Consider the following 16,728-nt stretch of genomic DNA (forward strand, 5'->3'; position numbering starts at 1 on the left):
CCCTCTCTTGTGGACATAAGCCAGGCTCAGCAGTGGCTGATGGGGATTCCCACAGCTCTGTGGAGTCCTCTGAGTTCAGGCAGTCTGGGAAGGCTTCCAGAGGAGATGACCTTGGGCCTGGAGCTGGAATGGGCAAACTTTCTGTCAAGGGCCAGACTATGAGTATTTTAGGCTCTGCCAACCTAAATACGCATACTCAATTCTGCTGCTGTATTGAGAAAACAACCAGAGACAAAACATAAATAAATGGGTATGGCTATGTTCCAATATAGTTTTGTTTGTGGATACTGGAATTTGAATTTCAGATCATTTTTACATGTCATGAAATACAAATTCCTCGTTTTCAGTCATTTAAAAATGTAAAAGCCATTCTTGGCTCACAGCACTACAGTAACAGGCAGCGGGCCAGATGTGGTCCATGGGCCCTAGTTTGCTGACCCCTGGTCTGTCACCTAGGCAGGAGTGTCCCAGGTAGAACGGAGGGGAAGGCAGGCCTTGGAGGCAGAGGGAACTCTCTGGACAAAGGCTTGAAGGTGGAAAACAGAATCACAAGCCAGAGAAGGGGGTAGATCACTGTGGCTGGCCCAGGGCCCATGGCAAAGGGAATTTGGGATGCGGTTGTGAAAGGGTTGGGAGATGGATGTCAGCTTGCTGAAAGGTGAGCCACGTGAAGGCCCCTGGGTCGCTGGCTTCCATGTGCGGTGAGAAAACTGTCTCAGAGAGGTAAGGGGTGAGTCTAGAGCCCTGCTCTTCTTTCCCTTCCACCGGGAAGGGACGCCCCAGGTAGTCCAAAGGTATACTTGTCCCCCTGTGTTCTACCAAGATGGGGACCAGGAAGAGACTTCAGTGGGGAGGGGAGGGGAGGGCAGCACAAGAGAGTGCCTTGTGGGGCCAGTGGTGGTGGGGAGGTCCCACTGATCAGGGGGAGGAGCTGAGGAGGCCAGATCACATTCAGGTCCCACAGGGCTGGCCAGCGTGGGCAAGGGCTGCTGCATGAGGGGCACCAGCCTGCTGGGCTTGGCTTGACAGGTAGGCTTGGGGCCGCATGGCATGTGGGGGCCCCTAGCCCAGGCAGGCAGACGGCACCCCCCAACCCAGCAGCAGGGAAGGCAGGATGAGGAAGAGCCTGGAGACCGGGAAATTCCCTGCCCAGCCCTCCAGGCCCTAAGCCCCCTGTCTACACCCCTAGCTTGGAGCCAACGGCTACGTATTTGCCATTGACCTGAATGGCTACGTATTGCTTCACCCCAACCTCAAGCCCCAGGTGAGCCAGGTGGGGTGGCCTGCAGGGTTGGGGGCGGGGATGAACCCTTTGAGAGCGGGACACCTGACTTCCTACCCTGCCTCCCCTAGACCACCAACTTCCGGGAGCCTGTGACCCTGGACTTCCTGGATGCAGAACTGGAGGATGAGAACAAGGAGGAGGTAAGGAGAAGAAGGGAAGGAGGGATGGGGGGAAGGAGGGGCACCCAGAGTGGGGAAGGGTCGAGGCTCCACCCTTCACGTCTCTGGCCCTTCCAGATCCGCAGAAGCATGATCGATGGCAACAAGGGCCACAAACAGATCAGAACCCTGGTCAAGTCCTTGGACGAGGTGAGAAGGTGGCAGAAGGGGGATAGCAGGTCGGGGGTGGGGGGGTCACACCCTTCGACCCCCCATTTCACCCCTGCCTGCTGCCCCAAGTACCTGACCCAACGTTTTCTCCCAGAGGTACATAGACGAGGTGACACGGAACTATACCTGGGTGCCCATAAGAAGTACTAACTACAGGTGAGCCGGCTGGCTGGGCAGGCAAGGAGGGGCCAGGGGCCACAGAGCCTGAGCCCTGCTGGGGCTCCCTTCCCCACCCCCAGAGCCCCAGCCTGAACCCTGCTGCTCCTCCCTCCCTGAACCCCAGGTGCCCATTCTCCCCAATCCTACCGGGGCTTTCAGCAGCTAAGACTGCTCACTTCTCACTCCCTGGGTGCTCAGTCCCCAAGGGTCTCTCGCTGGCCCTTCATGAACCAGCAGTGTCTCCTGGGAGCACAGGGCAGACACAGGTCAGAGCATCTGACGTCTCCCCGCTGCCCACCTCCCTCTACACCCCTCCCTCCCACCTTGGATCCTATCCCTGGATGTCTGCATCAGGATGTCATCCCTCCGCGGCCATCACAGCCCCAGAGCCGGTCCCCCTGCGGGTCAGGCCCAGTCAGTACCTGCTGGCTGTGTTCCGCGTGCCTCGTGGTCCCCTCCTTCACACTCCAGTGCCAGCCCACGACTGCCCTCACTGTGTCAGTGCCAGCCCTGCTTTTAGCTGACTCTCCCATGGCCTGCGCCTCTGGGGACTCTGGACCCCGCTGTCATGGGGGTGGCAGCACCCCCACCCCCACAACCTAGCTCACTGACCGTGTTCTGCCCCTTGTGAGCGTGCTGCTGGCCAGAGCAGGGAGGCTAGCTGGCCAGGTGATGTGATCAGGGGAGGCTGCTGGGGTGAGGGGCAGGATGGGGACTTGGCTTGGGACTGGGAGTTCTGAGGCCTCCAGGAGAGTCTGGGACTTGGCAGGTCCAGGCGCCTAGACCATGAATGTGGCACAGTGAACCAGGGAGCGGCCTGGAGGTGGTCTCCAAGGCCACGGGGAGGAGGGTGCGTGCGGCGTGGCCTCCCCTTCCCAGCTGTGACCTGGGCTCCCCACCTCCCCTCCTCCCCAGCCTCGGGCTCGTGCTCCCACCCTACAGCACCTTCTACCTCCAAGCCAACCTCAGTGACCAGATCCTGCAGGTCAAGTGTAAGTGGCCCGCCCCTGCCTGCGCCCTGCACCCCCGCCTCTGCCCCTGCACCCTGGCCAGCCCCAGGCAGCACAGCCAGCCGCTTGTGGCCAGGTGGCCCCTCCTGCCCACTCTGCCCAGCCCCCCCCAGGTGCCCGCAGGCTGGGGGCACCGGCCATCGGAAAGTCTGTGGAACTCTGCATGCTCGCCTTTTCTCCGATTTGGTTCCAGACCATTCTCTCATGGTTTCCGTTGAGGTTTTTGTTTTTGCTTTCTCCTCCTCCGTGTCTTCCCTCCTGAGCCTGCCTCCCCCACACACCCCTGGGGGCTGAGTTCTTGGAAGACACACCCTCCTTTCATCTCTCTCGCCCCAGCTCCCCCGTGCAGCTCTCTCCCCCAGTGATAACCACCCCCCGGGTCTCCCCCCACTCTGCCCCCCAACTCATCCTCCCTTATCTTGCTCTCACCTCCTCTCCCACCTTCTTCCTCCATCGCCTTCCTGCCTCCCTTCCACTCTGCTTTGCTCTCGCTCTCTCCTCCCTTTCCTCCCTCCTCCATTCCCCTCCCTGAACCCCCACCTTCTCTATCTCCCTCCCTCTGCTCACTCCCTCCATTTCTGTCCCCCACATTCCCTCCCTCCCACTCCCCTGTTCAGCCTCTCTCATGCTCTCCTCTCCCACCTTCTCTCCTCCCACTTCCCCTCCTTTGCTTCTTCCTCCCTCCTTCATCCCAGCCTCCCCCCACCCCTTGCACCGTTCCTTCCTCCCGCTCCTCTGCCTGTGGCTCATCCCCGCATGTCTTGCTCACCCTGGGCCTCCCCCAGAGGCCTCCGGGAGCCTGTGGCCCCGCCTGCCCACCGCCCGAGGTCACTGGGAGGGAGGCTGGGGCTCCAGCCCCACCGGGAGCCCCCCGCCCCCCGACCCCGCACCTGCCTGGCCGACTGGGGCTCATCTCCTTTGAGTTTTCTCGCTCTCTCTTTCTCTCTCATGTCGTTTTTTTGCAAGAAGTTTCCTTTCGGTATGATGATGAGACACAATATTTTCATTCAAACAGCCATTGAATAAAATATTGTTTGTGCCCCTCCCCTTCCCCTCCCCCTTTTCGTTTGTTTTTGTGTTTGTGTTGTTTTTGTTTTCCTCGCTTTCTCTCTTGGTGGACTGTCCCAGTGCCAATCAGCAAACTGAAGGGCAAGTATATTCAGAACCAGCGCACCCTCCTCTCCCCACCCCACCCCTGTCCTCACGGTCCTGCTTGCCCCCCTCCCTGCCCAGGACCAGCCAAACCCCTGCTCTCCAGGGCTCCCGCCAGCATCCCCTGGGCTCCTCTAGTTCTTGCCTTTCCTTTGATCCCTAAACCTCTATTAGAGCCAGCAGCCCTTTCCCCTGGGCCCTGCCTGCAGGGTGGTCTCCAGCGTGTTCTAAGAGCTCAGACCCTCTCCTTATCCTCCTGGTTCCCTCTGGGCAGGCCTCTGCTCCCCTCCTCCATTTTCTCTGTCCCTCCAAGACAACTCAACAGTGGGGAGAGGTCTGCCACCTCCCACCCAGCAGGGCAGGCGGCCTGAGATGTAGGAGGTAGGTAGATCAGTCCTCCGGGGGCTTATGTGAGACTTCCTCAGGGAGAGGCTTTCTCCTCTGACCTCTCCAGTTTGTCTCCAGAAGCTGGCAGCCCTCCCAGGGGGAGACAAAAGGCTTCGGAAGCCCCACACCCTGACCCTGGGACAGAGGCTCGGGCTAGGGCAACAGCCAGGCCACCAGGAGACAAAGGCAGTCTGGGCGCTGGCCGAGGTGCTGAAGCCCATGTGCCTGGTGACTTTGCTGAGAGGCCTACGGCCCAGCCCTGCCCTGGGGTGTTGGCTGTTCCTGGCGAGAGAGGTCAGGTATGGGGAAGGTGTTCCCCTGGGAAATACAGGCTGACTTGGAGTCCCAGGTCTGGCTGGGAACAGAAGGGACCCCCAAGAGCCAGCAGAGGAACTTAGAAGGAATCAGTTTGGGGGTGAAGAAAAAGCTTCTAGCATCCAGAGGTACTTAAGCCAGAGAGTTCAGGGAAAAGGTAGAGAATTCACAGGCCCCAGCAAAGAACACGAGTACTGAGATAGGTCAGCACACAAGGGTCTCTGCCTCTGGCTCATGGAGAGGCCCTCACACCTAGGCATGGGGCCTGGAGAGCCACGGGGAGATATACTGTCCCCAGTCACCAAGGGGAAATAAGGCCTCCCCAAGAAGCCCTAGTGGCCCTGTCCAGCCTAGTCCAGCAAAGGGGATTCCGCTGCCCCCACTGGTCCGGGTGGAGGTGGAGGACGTGCCCTGCTCCCACTCGCTTGAGTTGTCTTTTCTGCCCTCCCATACCCCTGCCAGGGACCCCAGCAATGCAGGGCCCTGATAACAATGACAACCATAGCATAGTCTCCCTTCCTGCTCCCCTACCTCTTTTTCTTTCTCCTTCTCCTCTCCCCACCCCCACCCTTCCCTGTCGGCTTGTGTCCAAACCCTGCCTCACAGTCCTATCAGAAAGCAACAGTCCAACCAGTGACTGCCCAGCACCTTCAGACACCCCCAGTCCAGAATCTTGCAGTGCACTGTGGGAGTATTTTGGATCAGGAAAAACCCCACTTCTACAAAAATAAAGTCCTGGGGTAATGGAGAGATGAGAATCTGGATGTAAGGATGTGGGGGTGCATTGCCCAGCATGTCAGAGCAGAGGGCTACCTCCCAGACACAGACCAGTGAGGTCTACTGGGTAGGGAGTCCCGCTGGGTAGGGAGAAACCCCAGAGGAACCCTAGTAGCCACATCCCTAGATTCACTCACAGACCCACACAGGGACCCTTGCACACATATACATATGCTTACACACTCACGCAAACACACACAGTCACACACCTGCTCTCACATGCACATACACACTCATCCGTAAGTGCTCACTCTCATACATGTACAGGCCCAATGGGTGGGTCCCTCAACAGCATCCCATGCATTCCCTAGAGTCCCCAGCTCCTCCCTTGCTGCACTGAGCCCAGACAGGTCCTCGGAAGGAGAGACCAGACCCAGCCCTTGTTCCCCACCTGCCCTCAGGCTCCCAGCCCAAGAAAGTAGGTGTTCAGGTTCAAGAAGTACTTCTGCGCCCTCCCAGCTCCCAGTCGTCCTCCCACAAAGTGAGAACATTCCAGGATCTCCCTTCACCCAACCTCCTAACCCAGGGAAGACCGCTGGACCCCCCACAATGCACTGCAGCCCACCCCCAGCTGCCCACACCGTCTCTGGTTGGACTGTCTGTGCCCGTGAGAGACCCCCTCAGTTTGGCCATGTTGATGCCTGACACAGAACAAAAGCGAGACCTACCAAAATGCAAACAGCTACAGCAAAGAGAGAGAAAAATCCGCAGCCAAAAGCCAATTCCCCTTCCTCAAAGTCTCTTTGGAGGCGAAGGAAGCTCAGCATGCGGTTTTTTCCCATTATGGATGTGATCAGAGTGAGACCGGCGCCTCCCCCAGACCATGCATATATATAGCAGTGTGTGTATATATATGTGTGTGTGTGTGTCCGTGTATATGTGCTATACAGCCGTATGGAAGCATATACAGCCACGCCAAGGGACTCACTGCCGACAGAGGACCAGGCCTGGGCAACATATTGGCTATAACTGCCCTCCTCCTGCGATGCTGTAGTCTCCACAGGCCCTCCACCCCTCCCCGCCCGCCTCTCTCTGGCTCGAACTTGAACATGGAAGTGGCGGGTTTCCTCTTTGCTGGTGTCTCCCTCCCTCCAGCCGCCCTCTTCCCTTTCCCTCCAGCCCCATCAGCTCTGAACCCCTGGCCTCCCACCTCCCCAGCCCCCGCCGGATAACCCCCCGTTTCTGTTGCAGATTTTGAGTTCCTGCTCCCCAGCAGCTTTGAGTCTGAAGGACATGTTTTCATTGCTCCCAGGTAGCTTGCGTGTGGCCTTGCTGAGGTGTCCCCGCCCCCGAACCCGACCTCCCTGGCCCTGCCTCCCGCACTGCTGCCTGGAGCTGTGTGTGTGTCTGTGTCCTGTGCAGTGTCCCCGCGCCACGCATAGCCCCGTATGTGCGGCCGTGTGCATACCCGGGCCATGTCGCCGCACCAGGCAGCACTGGCCAGCTGCCCACAGCTTCGGCTCCCAGCAGGCCTCGGGCGGGAGGGCTCTGGACTCTCCGCCGACCTTCCCTGTCGCCCCCAGGCCCCCAGGAAAGAGCCCTTCCCTCCCTGAGCCGGCTGTACGCAGCACGCCCCTCCCCGGGCAGCTGCTGCTCTGGTTTGTGGTGCCCTCCCCCACAACCCCGCCCCGCACCCGTCCTTGTCCTGTGTCCGTGTTCGTGTGGGTGTGGGGACCGAGCCAGCCAGAGCCCCTGTCGGCTCGCTGAGGACCAGGGGGGAGGGACGGGGCTGTGAAGAGCTGCTCTGGGAAGTAAAGGATCAGGGCCCAGCACAGGCCTGGACCTGGAACCATCCCTGGCGTGCACCCTCATGTGCACACCCTCTGCCTGTTGGCCCACATCTGAGCAGACCACTGGGCCCCTGGATGGTGAAGCCCCCCCCCCGGGGCCTGGGCTTTGCATGAGGGCAGGTGGGTGCAACTGACAGAGACCCATGGGCACTCGCGGGCACCACACGGGGGCTCTGGACACTCCTAACCTCCATGTGTGTGCACGTGTGTGCATGCACCCACCACGTTCGCTGTGACTCTGTAGATGTGTGTTTGTATTTGTGAGTCCTTGTGTACATTTGTAAGAGTCCGAGTGTAAATGCGGGGTGGCTGTGTGCACTGGTGACAGTGGGAATGTGAAAAGGCCTGTGTGGCCCACAGGACCCTGAGGAAGCTCTGAGGGCAGGGACCACGTTTATTTTTGTCATCTGTATCTTTGGCACAGGAGAGCTCAATAAATATGTGTTGGGTGAGTGTAAATGTATACTGGGGGTGGGGGCGGGAATTGCAGGTGACTTGTATCCCAAGTACAGCTGTGTGGGTGTCACTCTGAGTGTATCAGGTGTGTCCTCCACACACACAAGTGCAGGCTGTGTGCTGTACAAAGGCCCTGGGAGTAAGTGGGGACTGGGACCCAGCCCCAGGTACCCTCACAAAGCTGTGTGCCCTTGCACAGCCTCAGGAAGCAGAGTATTTAAAAAATTCCCACAGAACTTCCCTGGTGGTCCAGTGGTTAAGAATCCACCTGCCAGTGCAGGAGACACAGGTTCAATTACTGGTCCCGGAGGATTCCACATGCCGCGAAGCAACTAAGCCCATGCACCACGACTACTGGACTTGTGCTCTAGAGCTCGGGAGCCTCAACTCCTGAGCTCATGTGCCTAGAGCCCTTGCTCTGCAACAAGAGAAACCACTGCAATGAGAAGCCCATGCACCGCAACTCCATAAATGCCCACGCAGCAACAAAGACCCAGCAGAGCCAAAAAAAGTAACCCACAAAGTTGCTGCCATGCAGGCCAGAAGGGAGGTTCCTGGTGGCAGGGGTGTGGATGAGGAATTAGGCAGGAAAGATAGCTCCATCTACCAGGGTAGAAGGACTACTCACTGAGACTTCCTGGGAAGCAGAACCCCAAGCAGATCTCCCCACTCCCCACAACCCCCACATTCTTTGGACCCAGAGTCTGAACCCAGTAGGGCCTTGAGAAGGTGAGAGGCTTGGCCTGTCCACCTCTGGGGGAAGAGCAGTCTGGGCAGAGGAAATAGCCAATCCAAGGACCCACGTGTTCCCACCAACTTCTTGAACCCCTCTGTAGTACTATGAAAACAAACTAAGACTCAGGGAGCCTGAGCAAGTTGCCCAAAGGTACAGAGTCAAACAGGCAGCAGGACGAGGTCTTAGACTGACTAAGCCAGTGCTGGAACTCCACCACTGTGGTCCTTGTGGGGCATTTCCTGGGACCTCCCAGGTGTACCGTGTGGTTCCAGCTACACTGGAGAGATGGGAGGCTCTGCAGGGCCACACCCAGAAAGGAGAACCTGCTTGGGTAGAGGGTGCAGACCCTCATTCTCCACTTCTTCCACCCAAGAGAGTCAACTCCTCCCCATTCAGACCTGGTAACCTGCCAGGCATATATAGTTGGCTGCTGCCCGTCAGAATACACATGCCACTCCCTGAGGCCTGGGTTTCTCGGCAAAAGGCCAAGCAGGCCTATTGGGAAGCCTCAACCCTGTTGCCCTCTGCAGCCCCCCCAAGTCCACTCTTCTTGCCCCTCCCCACCCCCAGAGAGTATTGCAAGGACCTGAATGCCTCAGACAACAACACCGAGTTCCTGAAAAACTTCATTGAGCTCATGGAGAAAGTGACTCCAGACTCCAAACAGTGTGAGTGCCTGGTGGGACGGCCGGGACTGGGCAGCACCCAGGCAGCAAAATGGGGCAGCCCAGAGGAACTGGGCAGGTGTGGAAACACACAGGCCCAAGCCGAGGGCAGGTCCTGGGAAGGCTTAGAGCTTTGGGGGTAGCAGGGAGAGTGGGCAGGGATCCACAAGAAGATACTCCCTCCCTATTGGCTGATTCATGTTGCTATTTGGCAGAAAACAACAAAATTCTGTACAGCAATTATCCTTCAATTAAAAAAAAAAGATACTTCCTCCACCCAACCCTCCTGTTCCAGGCAACAACTTCCTCCTGCACAACCTGATCCTGGACACAGGCATCACACAGCAGCTGGTGGAGCGCGTGTGGCGGGACCAGGATCTCAACACGTAGGCACCACCCAGCCTGTGGGGGCAGGAGGCTGGGATGGGCCCAGGAGCCCTGCCCTGCAGAAGGCAGGGCGGTGACTTCAACTCCCTGCTGCCCCCAGGTACAGCCTTCTGGCCGTGTTCGCCGCCACCGATGGTGGCATCACTCGAGTGTTCCCCAACAAGTAAGTGACCCGCCCCGCTACCTGACATCCTGCCCCTGCCTGGGACCCTGCCTCTCTGGCTCCTTGCCTCTGCTGAGACCACTGCCTCCATGAGTCTCCCTGCTTCCACCAATCTCTGTCTGTCTTGTGTGACCAGGGCAGCTGAAGACTGGACAGAGAACCCTGAGCCCTTCAATGCCAGCTTCTACCGCCGCAGCCTGGACAACCACGGCTATGTCTTCAAGCCCCCCCAGCAGGATGGTGAGTGCATGGCAGCAGGCGGGAAGCTAAGGCTTCCCTGTCTGCTCAGCCATGGCCAGGCTCTGCTCTGTGAGGTCCCTCTCAAATACGAGGCTGGCCGGCTGAGACTGGGGCAGGTAAAAAGGGAAGGCTAGGTTGTGCCAACCTGGCGGAGGGCATGGCTACCCACTCCAGTATTCTCAGAGAATCCCCATGGACAGAGGAGCCTGGCGGGCTGCAGTCCATGGGATCGAAAAGAGTCGGACACGACTGAGCGACTAAACACAGCACAGCACAGGCTGTGCCAAACACTCTGCTGGGTGCTGGGTGCTGGGTGCTTAGGCTGAGATCATCTCAGGCTCACGCTCCTAGGCTCACAGAGCCCAGCATAGAGTGGTCAGCGTGGCTGCCAGCCCCTACTCCTGACCACACCACCCCACCCACCCCAGCCCTGTTAAGGCCTCTGGAGCTGGAGAATGACACGGTGGGCATCCTTGTCAGCACAGCTGTGGAGCTCAGCCTGGGTGGACGTACACTGAGGCCAGCAGGTGAATACCCAGGGCAGAGATGGGGAAAGAGACACTGGGCAGTGTGCAATGCCCAGACAGGTGGGCATTGATGGTCCCCTTGCTCTCCCCCATAGTGGTAGGCGTTAAGCTGGACCTAGAGGCCTGGGCTGAGAAGTTCAAGGTGCTAGCCAGCAACCGTACCCACCAGGACCAGCCTCAGAAGGTATTTGCTCAAGGATGAGGGCAGTAAGACCAGAAGTACCCATTCTGGAGTCCCCAGGAACCCCTACCAGTCCTCCCAGTCAGAGTGGCTCTGGTGCTTATGGGGAGGCAGGAGACCCCGACATATAAAAGGTGATGGGAGGGGAAAAACTGGTGGGCACTTACGGTCCTTGCTCTCTGCCCAGCAGTGCGGCCCCAACAGCCACTGTGAGATGGACTGCGAGGTTAACAATGAGGTGCGTGTGCCCTGAACCCTTGTTTACCCCACTCCTGGACACCTTAGTTCCAACTGCAACTCCTAGCCCATCCCTTGGCCAACAGGTTTCAACATCCCACCCTGACTTCACAGCTTTGCCAGAACTGGGGGGAATGGTGCCCCCTCCACTGAACCACTGCACTACCAGGGTCTGGGGAGGAAGGGCTGGGCCAGAGCCCCTCCCCATCTTCCTCCCCCTTCCTCCCCTCTCAGGACCTGCTCTGTGTCCTCATTGATGATGGAGGATTCCTGGTGCTGTCAAACCAGAACCATCAGTGGGACCAGGTGAGGGTCAGGAAGAGGGTGGAAGAAGGTATGGGTTTGAGACTTCTGGGGGTATGGCACCGCCAGGCCTGTGACTCCCACTCCCTCCGGCATCCCCAGGTGGGCAGGTTTTTCAGTGAAGTGGATGCCAACCTGATGCTGGCACTCTACAATAACTCCTTCTACACCCGCAAGGAGTCCTACGACTATCAGGCAGCCTGTGCCCCCTTACCCCCGGGCAACCTGGGTGCTGCACCCCGGGGCATCTTTGTGGTGAGCCTCAGCAATGCCTGGCCTGGAGATGGGGGGACTGGGAGACCTGCCCACAGAGGACCCCCCACCTCTAATGAGCAAGCTGGGGGTGACCTGGGTTCCCGGACAGCAGTGGGAGCCCACACCACTCTTCCCCACTGCAGCCCACCATTGCAGACTTCCTTAACCTAGCCTGGTGGACCTCTGCTGCAGCCTGGTGAGTCCCCGGGGGAAATGGGAGAGGGAGGGTGCTCCCTGGCCAGGAAGGCTGGAGAGCAACGGGGCAGGGTCAGGCCTCTGCTGACCACTCCCACTCGGTGACCCATGCCCTGCAGGTCTTTGTTCCAGCAACTTCTCTATGGTCTCATCTACCACAGCTGGTTCCAGGCAGGTAGGTTGGGCTTTGGAGGCCCCTCCTCAAAGCCCTTCCCCAGTCTGAGACCGACTCCAAAGGGAGGGCAGGGCTTATGGCTGAGCCAGGCTCTGGGTGTAGGGGTGGGGCTGAGGCGCACTGGGCCCTCGCAGACCCCGCGGAGGCCGAGGGGAACCCCGAGGTGCGCGAGAGCAGCTGCGTCATGAAACAGACCCAGTACTACTTCGGCTCGGTGAACGCCTCCTATAACGCCATCATCGACTGCGGAAACTGCTCCAGGTGCGCGCGAGGCGTGGCCAGAGGGGAGGGGGCGAGGGGCGGGGCGAGGGGCGGGGCGAACCTCAGCGCCCCCGCCCTTCTGTGCTGCCTCCAGGCTCTTCCACGCGCAGAGACTGATCAACACCAACCTTCTCTTCGTGGTGGCCGAGAAGCCGCTGTGCAGCCAGTGTGAGGCCGGCCGGCTACTGCAGAAGGAGACACACTGTATCCTGCCCGCGCCGCCCCCCGCCGCCCGCCCCCTCCCACCCCCGCGCGCCCCCTCCGTGCCACCGCCTCCCTTGACTCCCCACCCATGCCCAGCGGACGGCCCGGAGCAGTGTGAACTGGTGCAGAGACCGCGATACCGGAGAGGCCCACACATCTGCTTTGACTACAACGCCACGGTAAGGAGCGGGGGGGGGGGGGGGGGGGGGGGGAGGGCGGCTTTGACCCTCAGCTCCCACTCTCCCCAGGGCTAGTGCGGCCCTGCACGCCCCCTGCCCATCCCCGCCCGGGCAGACCGGCTGCTCCCTGTCTTTTCCCAACAGGAAGACACCTCAGACTGCGGCCGCGGAGCCTCCTTCCCCCCGTCGTTGGGCGTCCTGGTGTCCCTCCAGCTGCTGCTCCTCCTGGGCCTGCCTCCCCGGCCACAGCCTCAAGTCCACGCCCACCCCTCTCGCCGACTCTGAGTGTCCCTCCCCCCACCAGGCCTCACCCAACGTTCCCTGCTCACCTGCCCCCAACTCCCCGCCTTAGAGCCTTGCCCCCTCCCTCAGTGAAGGAACTGCGCCCTCCTGGCCCCCAGAATCTGCGCCTTGGGGTGGGGGTGGGGGTGCCGAAGGAGGACGCTGCAGGCCTCTGGCCCCCAAGCCACGTCTCGCTGCTGGACTGTCAGAGTGTCCCCAGACCCCTCATTCCCACTGGACTCACCCACTCCTGAGGGCTGGGCCAGGGAGGCCACAGTACTGGTGCCAAACCAGGCCTCCACTGCCCGCGCTGCCCTGAGGCTCCCTTTGTGTGGGAGACCTAGGCCTTGCCCCACCTGGACTCCTCTAACCTGGCCCTTCTGCCCCACCCAGGACTAAATCTGGATTCCCCGGGAATAACAGAGGAAATGGTGATGGGCAGTTTGAGGCCTGTGCGTCCCAGCTTAAGTCCCGGCAGGAGAGCCCCCATTGATTCCTGCCTCTCTCAGGCCTACAGCCACCCCTCCCCCTCTCCTTCCCCAAGCCCTGCAGGTAGCAGGACAGCGACAGTGACACTGGCTAAGACACAACCCCATACACAACTGGAGCCCTGAGGGCAGAGACTGGACTCACGTTAGACATACCCAGGAGGACACACACACACACACAGACACGCACCACGGAGTGGGGTGAGGGTAGGGGCTCACAAAGCCTTACGCGGGGTGAGGGGTTGGTGGGAGGGTTGGCACATGCAGGCTCCATCTCCTGCTCACCGTCAGCCTCTAATCTAACCTGTAGCCCAGCTGGTCCTCTGTCTCTAAAGCTGAATGTCAAACAGTGCCAAATGCGGAGGCAAAGGGGGAAGATCCCTCTGTCCCAACTTTGCCGCCAGTGTCCCCTAAATGCCCGTGACCCTGCCAGGTGCTCATTGTAACCATTTCTCACTAGTGTCAGGCCCCCAGGGGGACCACATGTCACTGCCTGCACCCCTCAGCAGAGGAACTCTCACCAGACATCGCCCTTTGCCTTAGTGGCGGTGACTTGATCACTCCTAGCTGGATCATCCAACCCGAAATCTGGCCCTTACACACTCAGGCCTATCTCTTTCCCTCTCACACACACACTCCCTGGCCAAACTGCTCCTCCCTGAACACACACTTGCACATATGCACACACATATACACACTCTGTGCACACACAGAGGCTGGGCCTGGGAACATCTCTTCACACCGTTCATTATGGTCATTTCCCCCAAAGGCATCCCAGCCTGGGGGCCGTTGGGGGACTGAGGGCAGGGGGATGTGGCTGTGGGGCTCAGATGGACTGGGAGGAGGGGGGAGGGTGATGCATTAATTAATGGCTCCGTTAATTAATGTCACGTTGCTTGTCGCTTTCTCAGTGTGTGTATGTATGGTCCATGCCTGCTGCTGGTGCCAGGGTGGGCACCCATGCTGTACACCCAGCCTAGATGCCAGCCATGTCTTGTGGGGGCGTGTGTGTAACTGTAGTGTAGTCAGGTGCTCAATGGAGAATATAAAAATAAAAAAGAATCAAACATATACAGAAAAATTAATATATATTTTAAGTTTAAAAAACAGAAAAGCAGACAAAACAATCCCCATCAGGTAGTTGTCCAACCCCCAGCTGGGTCTGATCCTTCTCATCACCCACCTGACCTGGCTGTCCCCTCACCTCGGGCTCGGGGGATCTGTGGGGGACTGGGGGGCCATTTCCTTTTATCTGCCCTTTTTTTTGGTTGTTCTATTTTGTACAGACAAGTCAGAAAAACAACAGCGACAAAAAAGTCAAGAAACTTTGTAAAATACTGTGTGTGTGATTCCTTGTAAAATATTTTCAAATGGTTTATTACAGAAGATCAGTTATTAAATAATGTTCATATTTTCACTTCAAATGGTTCCCATACACTGTGTCTGCCTGCAGTGAGGATTGGGTGGCTTGAAGATAGGTGGCCCTGACCAGTTACCACTCAGTTGAGAGTGAAGCCATACCAATCCAGGTCTCTGGTGGGTGGAAGGCATGATGCTTCCCAGGTCTCCTAAGTGCCATATCCTTCACATCCTTTTTTTTTCTATAATCGTCTCAAAAGCCTTCAGGAAAAACTGTCTTTAAAAAAAAAGTTTCCCAGAGGCTCAAGGCCAAGACCATGGAAGAAAGAAGATGGAGATGAGATGCAAGCTTCTGGCCAGTAGAACCAGACCAGAGCCTAGTGAGCAGGTCCTCCAGGTGGACTGAAGAGTGAATACCCGGTCCAAGTCCATGACCTGGTGCTGGAGGGCCACTTTTGCCGTCTGGAGGAGGCCAAGTTCTGCCTGCCCCCCACAAGCATGATGGCTGCTCCTTCCCAGCCCAGGGGAGGCCTGAGCCTCTCAGTGGCCACTGCTGCTCACACTGAAACACGAGTCTGAATCCTTTTGAGCAAACCCTCTCAGGCCTCCCTCTGGCAAGCCCTACACCCTTGTTCATTCTAATCCTAACTCTTAATAGTGAACTGTATTGTGTGACCTTTGTGTTCAAGGGCAAAGACAACCACCAGGGCAGAGGTTTCCCACTGACACTGTACACATTCCATACTCTGCACTCACCCAGCTGAGTCCTCACTACAACCTTAAGAGTTAGATACCAGTTTATCTCCATACTTCTGGTGAGCAAATTGAGACTTAGGAGAAATCCTTTCTCCCAGATTCAAGAAACCACCAAAGGTTTCCGAAATGAGGTGACCTGTGGCTGAGGAACCTCGGATGCTAAATAAATGAAAGAGGGCATTTGAGGGCGTTAGTGAGGACACCTTTCCTCACCCTCCACAAGGGTTTGCCACATAGCAAAGACTAGCAGTCCCTGAGACAGCTCCCACGCTCTGCAACAGCCCCAGAGGTCCTCAGTTAGATCTGCCATGTAAAATACAAAACATCCAATCTGACTGGGATTTCAGATAACATATTTAGTATGTTCCCAACATTGCATGGGACATAACTATAAAAATTGGAGTCACATGTATCCTGAAAAAAATTGTTTATCTGAAATTCAAATCTCATTGGCCTGTATTTTGATTTGCTAAATCTGGCAACCCTACCCCGGTGTGGCATCCAGCAGGAACCCAGACCCCAAAGTTAAGGCATAGCAACACCTGTGATCTGGAAGGCTATGCACACATCAGCAGTTGTACTGCTGGCGGAAAGGAAGGGATTCTGCATTTTTAAAATGTACTTTGTTAAAAAAAAATAAAATAAAAAATAAAATGTACTTTGTTAACATAATTATTTTAATTATATGCACATTTAAAAAATTCAATTTTGCACAGGTGGCTGCCTGAAGCCACCACTGCAGTGAGGCAGAGGTCCAAGGCCAGCCTGAACCAAGTTTGTGGAGAGACCTCTCCATCAGGATCATCCATTGACTGTGGTGAGGAAGAATCATTGAGAGAGGTCCAGCCTCACCCCTTTTGGGGCTGGAGACCGGAGTTCAAGTATGGGCTCCACCTCACTTGTACACAAGGGCAGCCTGGGCAACACACTCACACCGCACCCAGGGTGGACCGCATTTTACACCCCAGTCCCCTTGGATCGTCACGGATGTCCCGTCATCATCTCCATTCAACGGTCCATGAAACCGAGTTTCAATAAGGTTCGGGAATTTGGCCAATGCCACACATCCGTCAAATGACAGAGCAAGAATTCCAACCTGAGTCAGGCATACACCAGACCGTGGAAGTTCCCGGAGTTCGCGCCCGCTGGACCATCCAACATTCTTACTCGCACACCTGCCCACAAGGACAAACCCACTCAGGCGTACGGGCAGACATGGAGCCACTCCTCCCGGGAAATTCAGAAAGTGCGTGGCGTGCAGCTGTGCAGCCGCTGGTTCTCGCCTCTCTCCTGAGGTCGTTCACCCTCCCCCCCCCCCCCCCCCCCCCCACGTCTGGAGAACCGGCGGAAACGGTCCTGAGCACTACAACTCCCAAGCACACCCGCCTCTCCCGGCGCACAGCCTCCTGGGACTTGTTCTACCCAGAGCCCAGATCGCCGCAGGTCCCGGTCTGGCCGAGGACTTCATGTCCCAG

General features: G+C 57.8%; 1 protein-coding gene across 4 annotated transcripts in view; it reads left to right on the top strand.

Moving 5' to 3' along the window:
• The window catches only part of CACNA2D2 (calcium voltage-gated channel auxiliary subunit alpha2delta 2), a 140,289-nt gene extending 125,700 nt beyond the window's left edge, over positions 1–14,589 (top strand). Inside the window, exons 18-38 of one of the 4 annotated variants that reach the window (XM_061128509.1) lie at positions 1,190–1,264; positions 1,354–1,425; positions 1,522–1,593; positions 1,709–1,770; positions 2,689–2,765; positions 6,606–6,666; positions 8,967–9,064; positions 9,357–9,447; positions 9,549–9,611; positions 9,748–9,851; positions 10,280–10,378; positions 10,474–10,562; positions 10,747–10,797; positions 11,031–11,102; positions 11,202–11,354; positions 11,498–11,550; positions 11,669–11,724; positions 11,859–11,985; positions 12,080–12,189; positions 12,286–12,368; positions 12,513–14,589. In XM_061128509.1, coding sequence (XP_060984492.1) covers positions 1,190–1,264; positions 1,354–1,425; positions 1,522–1,593; positions 1,709–1,770; positions 2,689–2,765; positions 6,606–6,666; positions 8,967–9,064; positions 9,357–9,447; positions 9,549–9,611; positions 9,748–9,851; positions 10,280–10,378; positions 10,474–10,562; positions 10,747–10,797; positions 11,031–11,102; positions 11,202–11,354; positions 11,498–11,550; positions 11,669–11,724; positions 11,859–11,985; positions 12,080–12,189; positions 12,286–12,368; positions 12,513–12,653 — 1,809 coding nt within the window. In that variant the 3' untranslated portion in view covers positions 12,654–14,589. Of the gene's footprint in view, positions 1–1,189; positions 1,265–1,353; positions 1,426–1,521; positions 1,594–1,708; positions 1,771–2,688; positions 2,766–6,605; positions 6,667–8,966; positions 9,065–9,356; positions 9,448–9,548; positions 9,612–9,747; positions 9,852–10,279; positions 10,379–10,473; positions 10,563–10,746; positions 10,798–11,030; positions 11,103–11,201; positions 11,355–11,497; positions 11,551–11,668; positions 11,725–11,858; positions 11,986–12,079; positions 12,190–12,278; positions 12,369–12,512 lie in introns of all 4 variants that reach the window. The other 3 variants (XM_061128507.1, XM_061128510.1, XM_061128508.1) reach the window with 3 other exon arrangements.
• The last annotated feature ends 2,139 nt before the right edge of the window (positions 14,590–16,728 follow it).

Source organism: Dama dama, chromosome 24 (assembly GCF_033118175.1).
Source record: "Dama dama isolate Ldn47 chromosome 24, ASM3311817v1, whole genome shotgun sequence".
Lineage (NCBI taxonomy): Eukaryota > Metazoa > Chordata > Mammalia > Artiodactyla > Cervidae > Dama > Dama dama.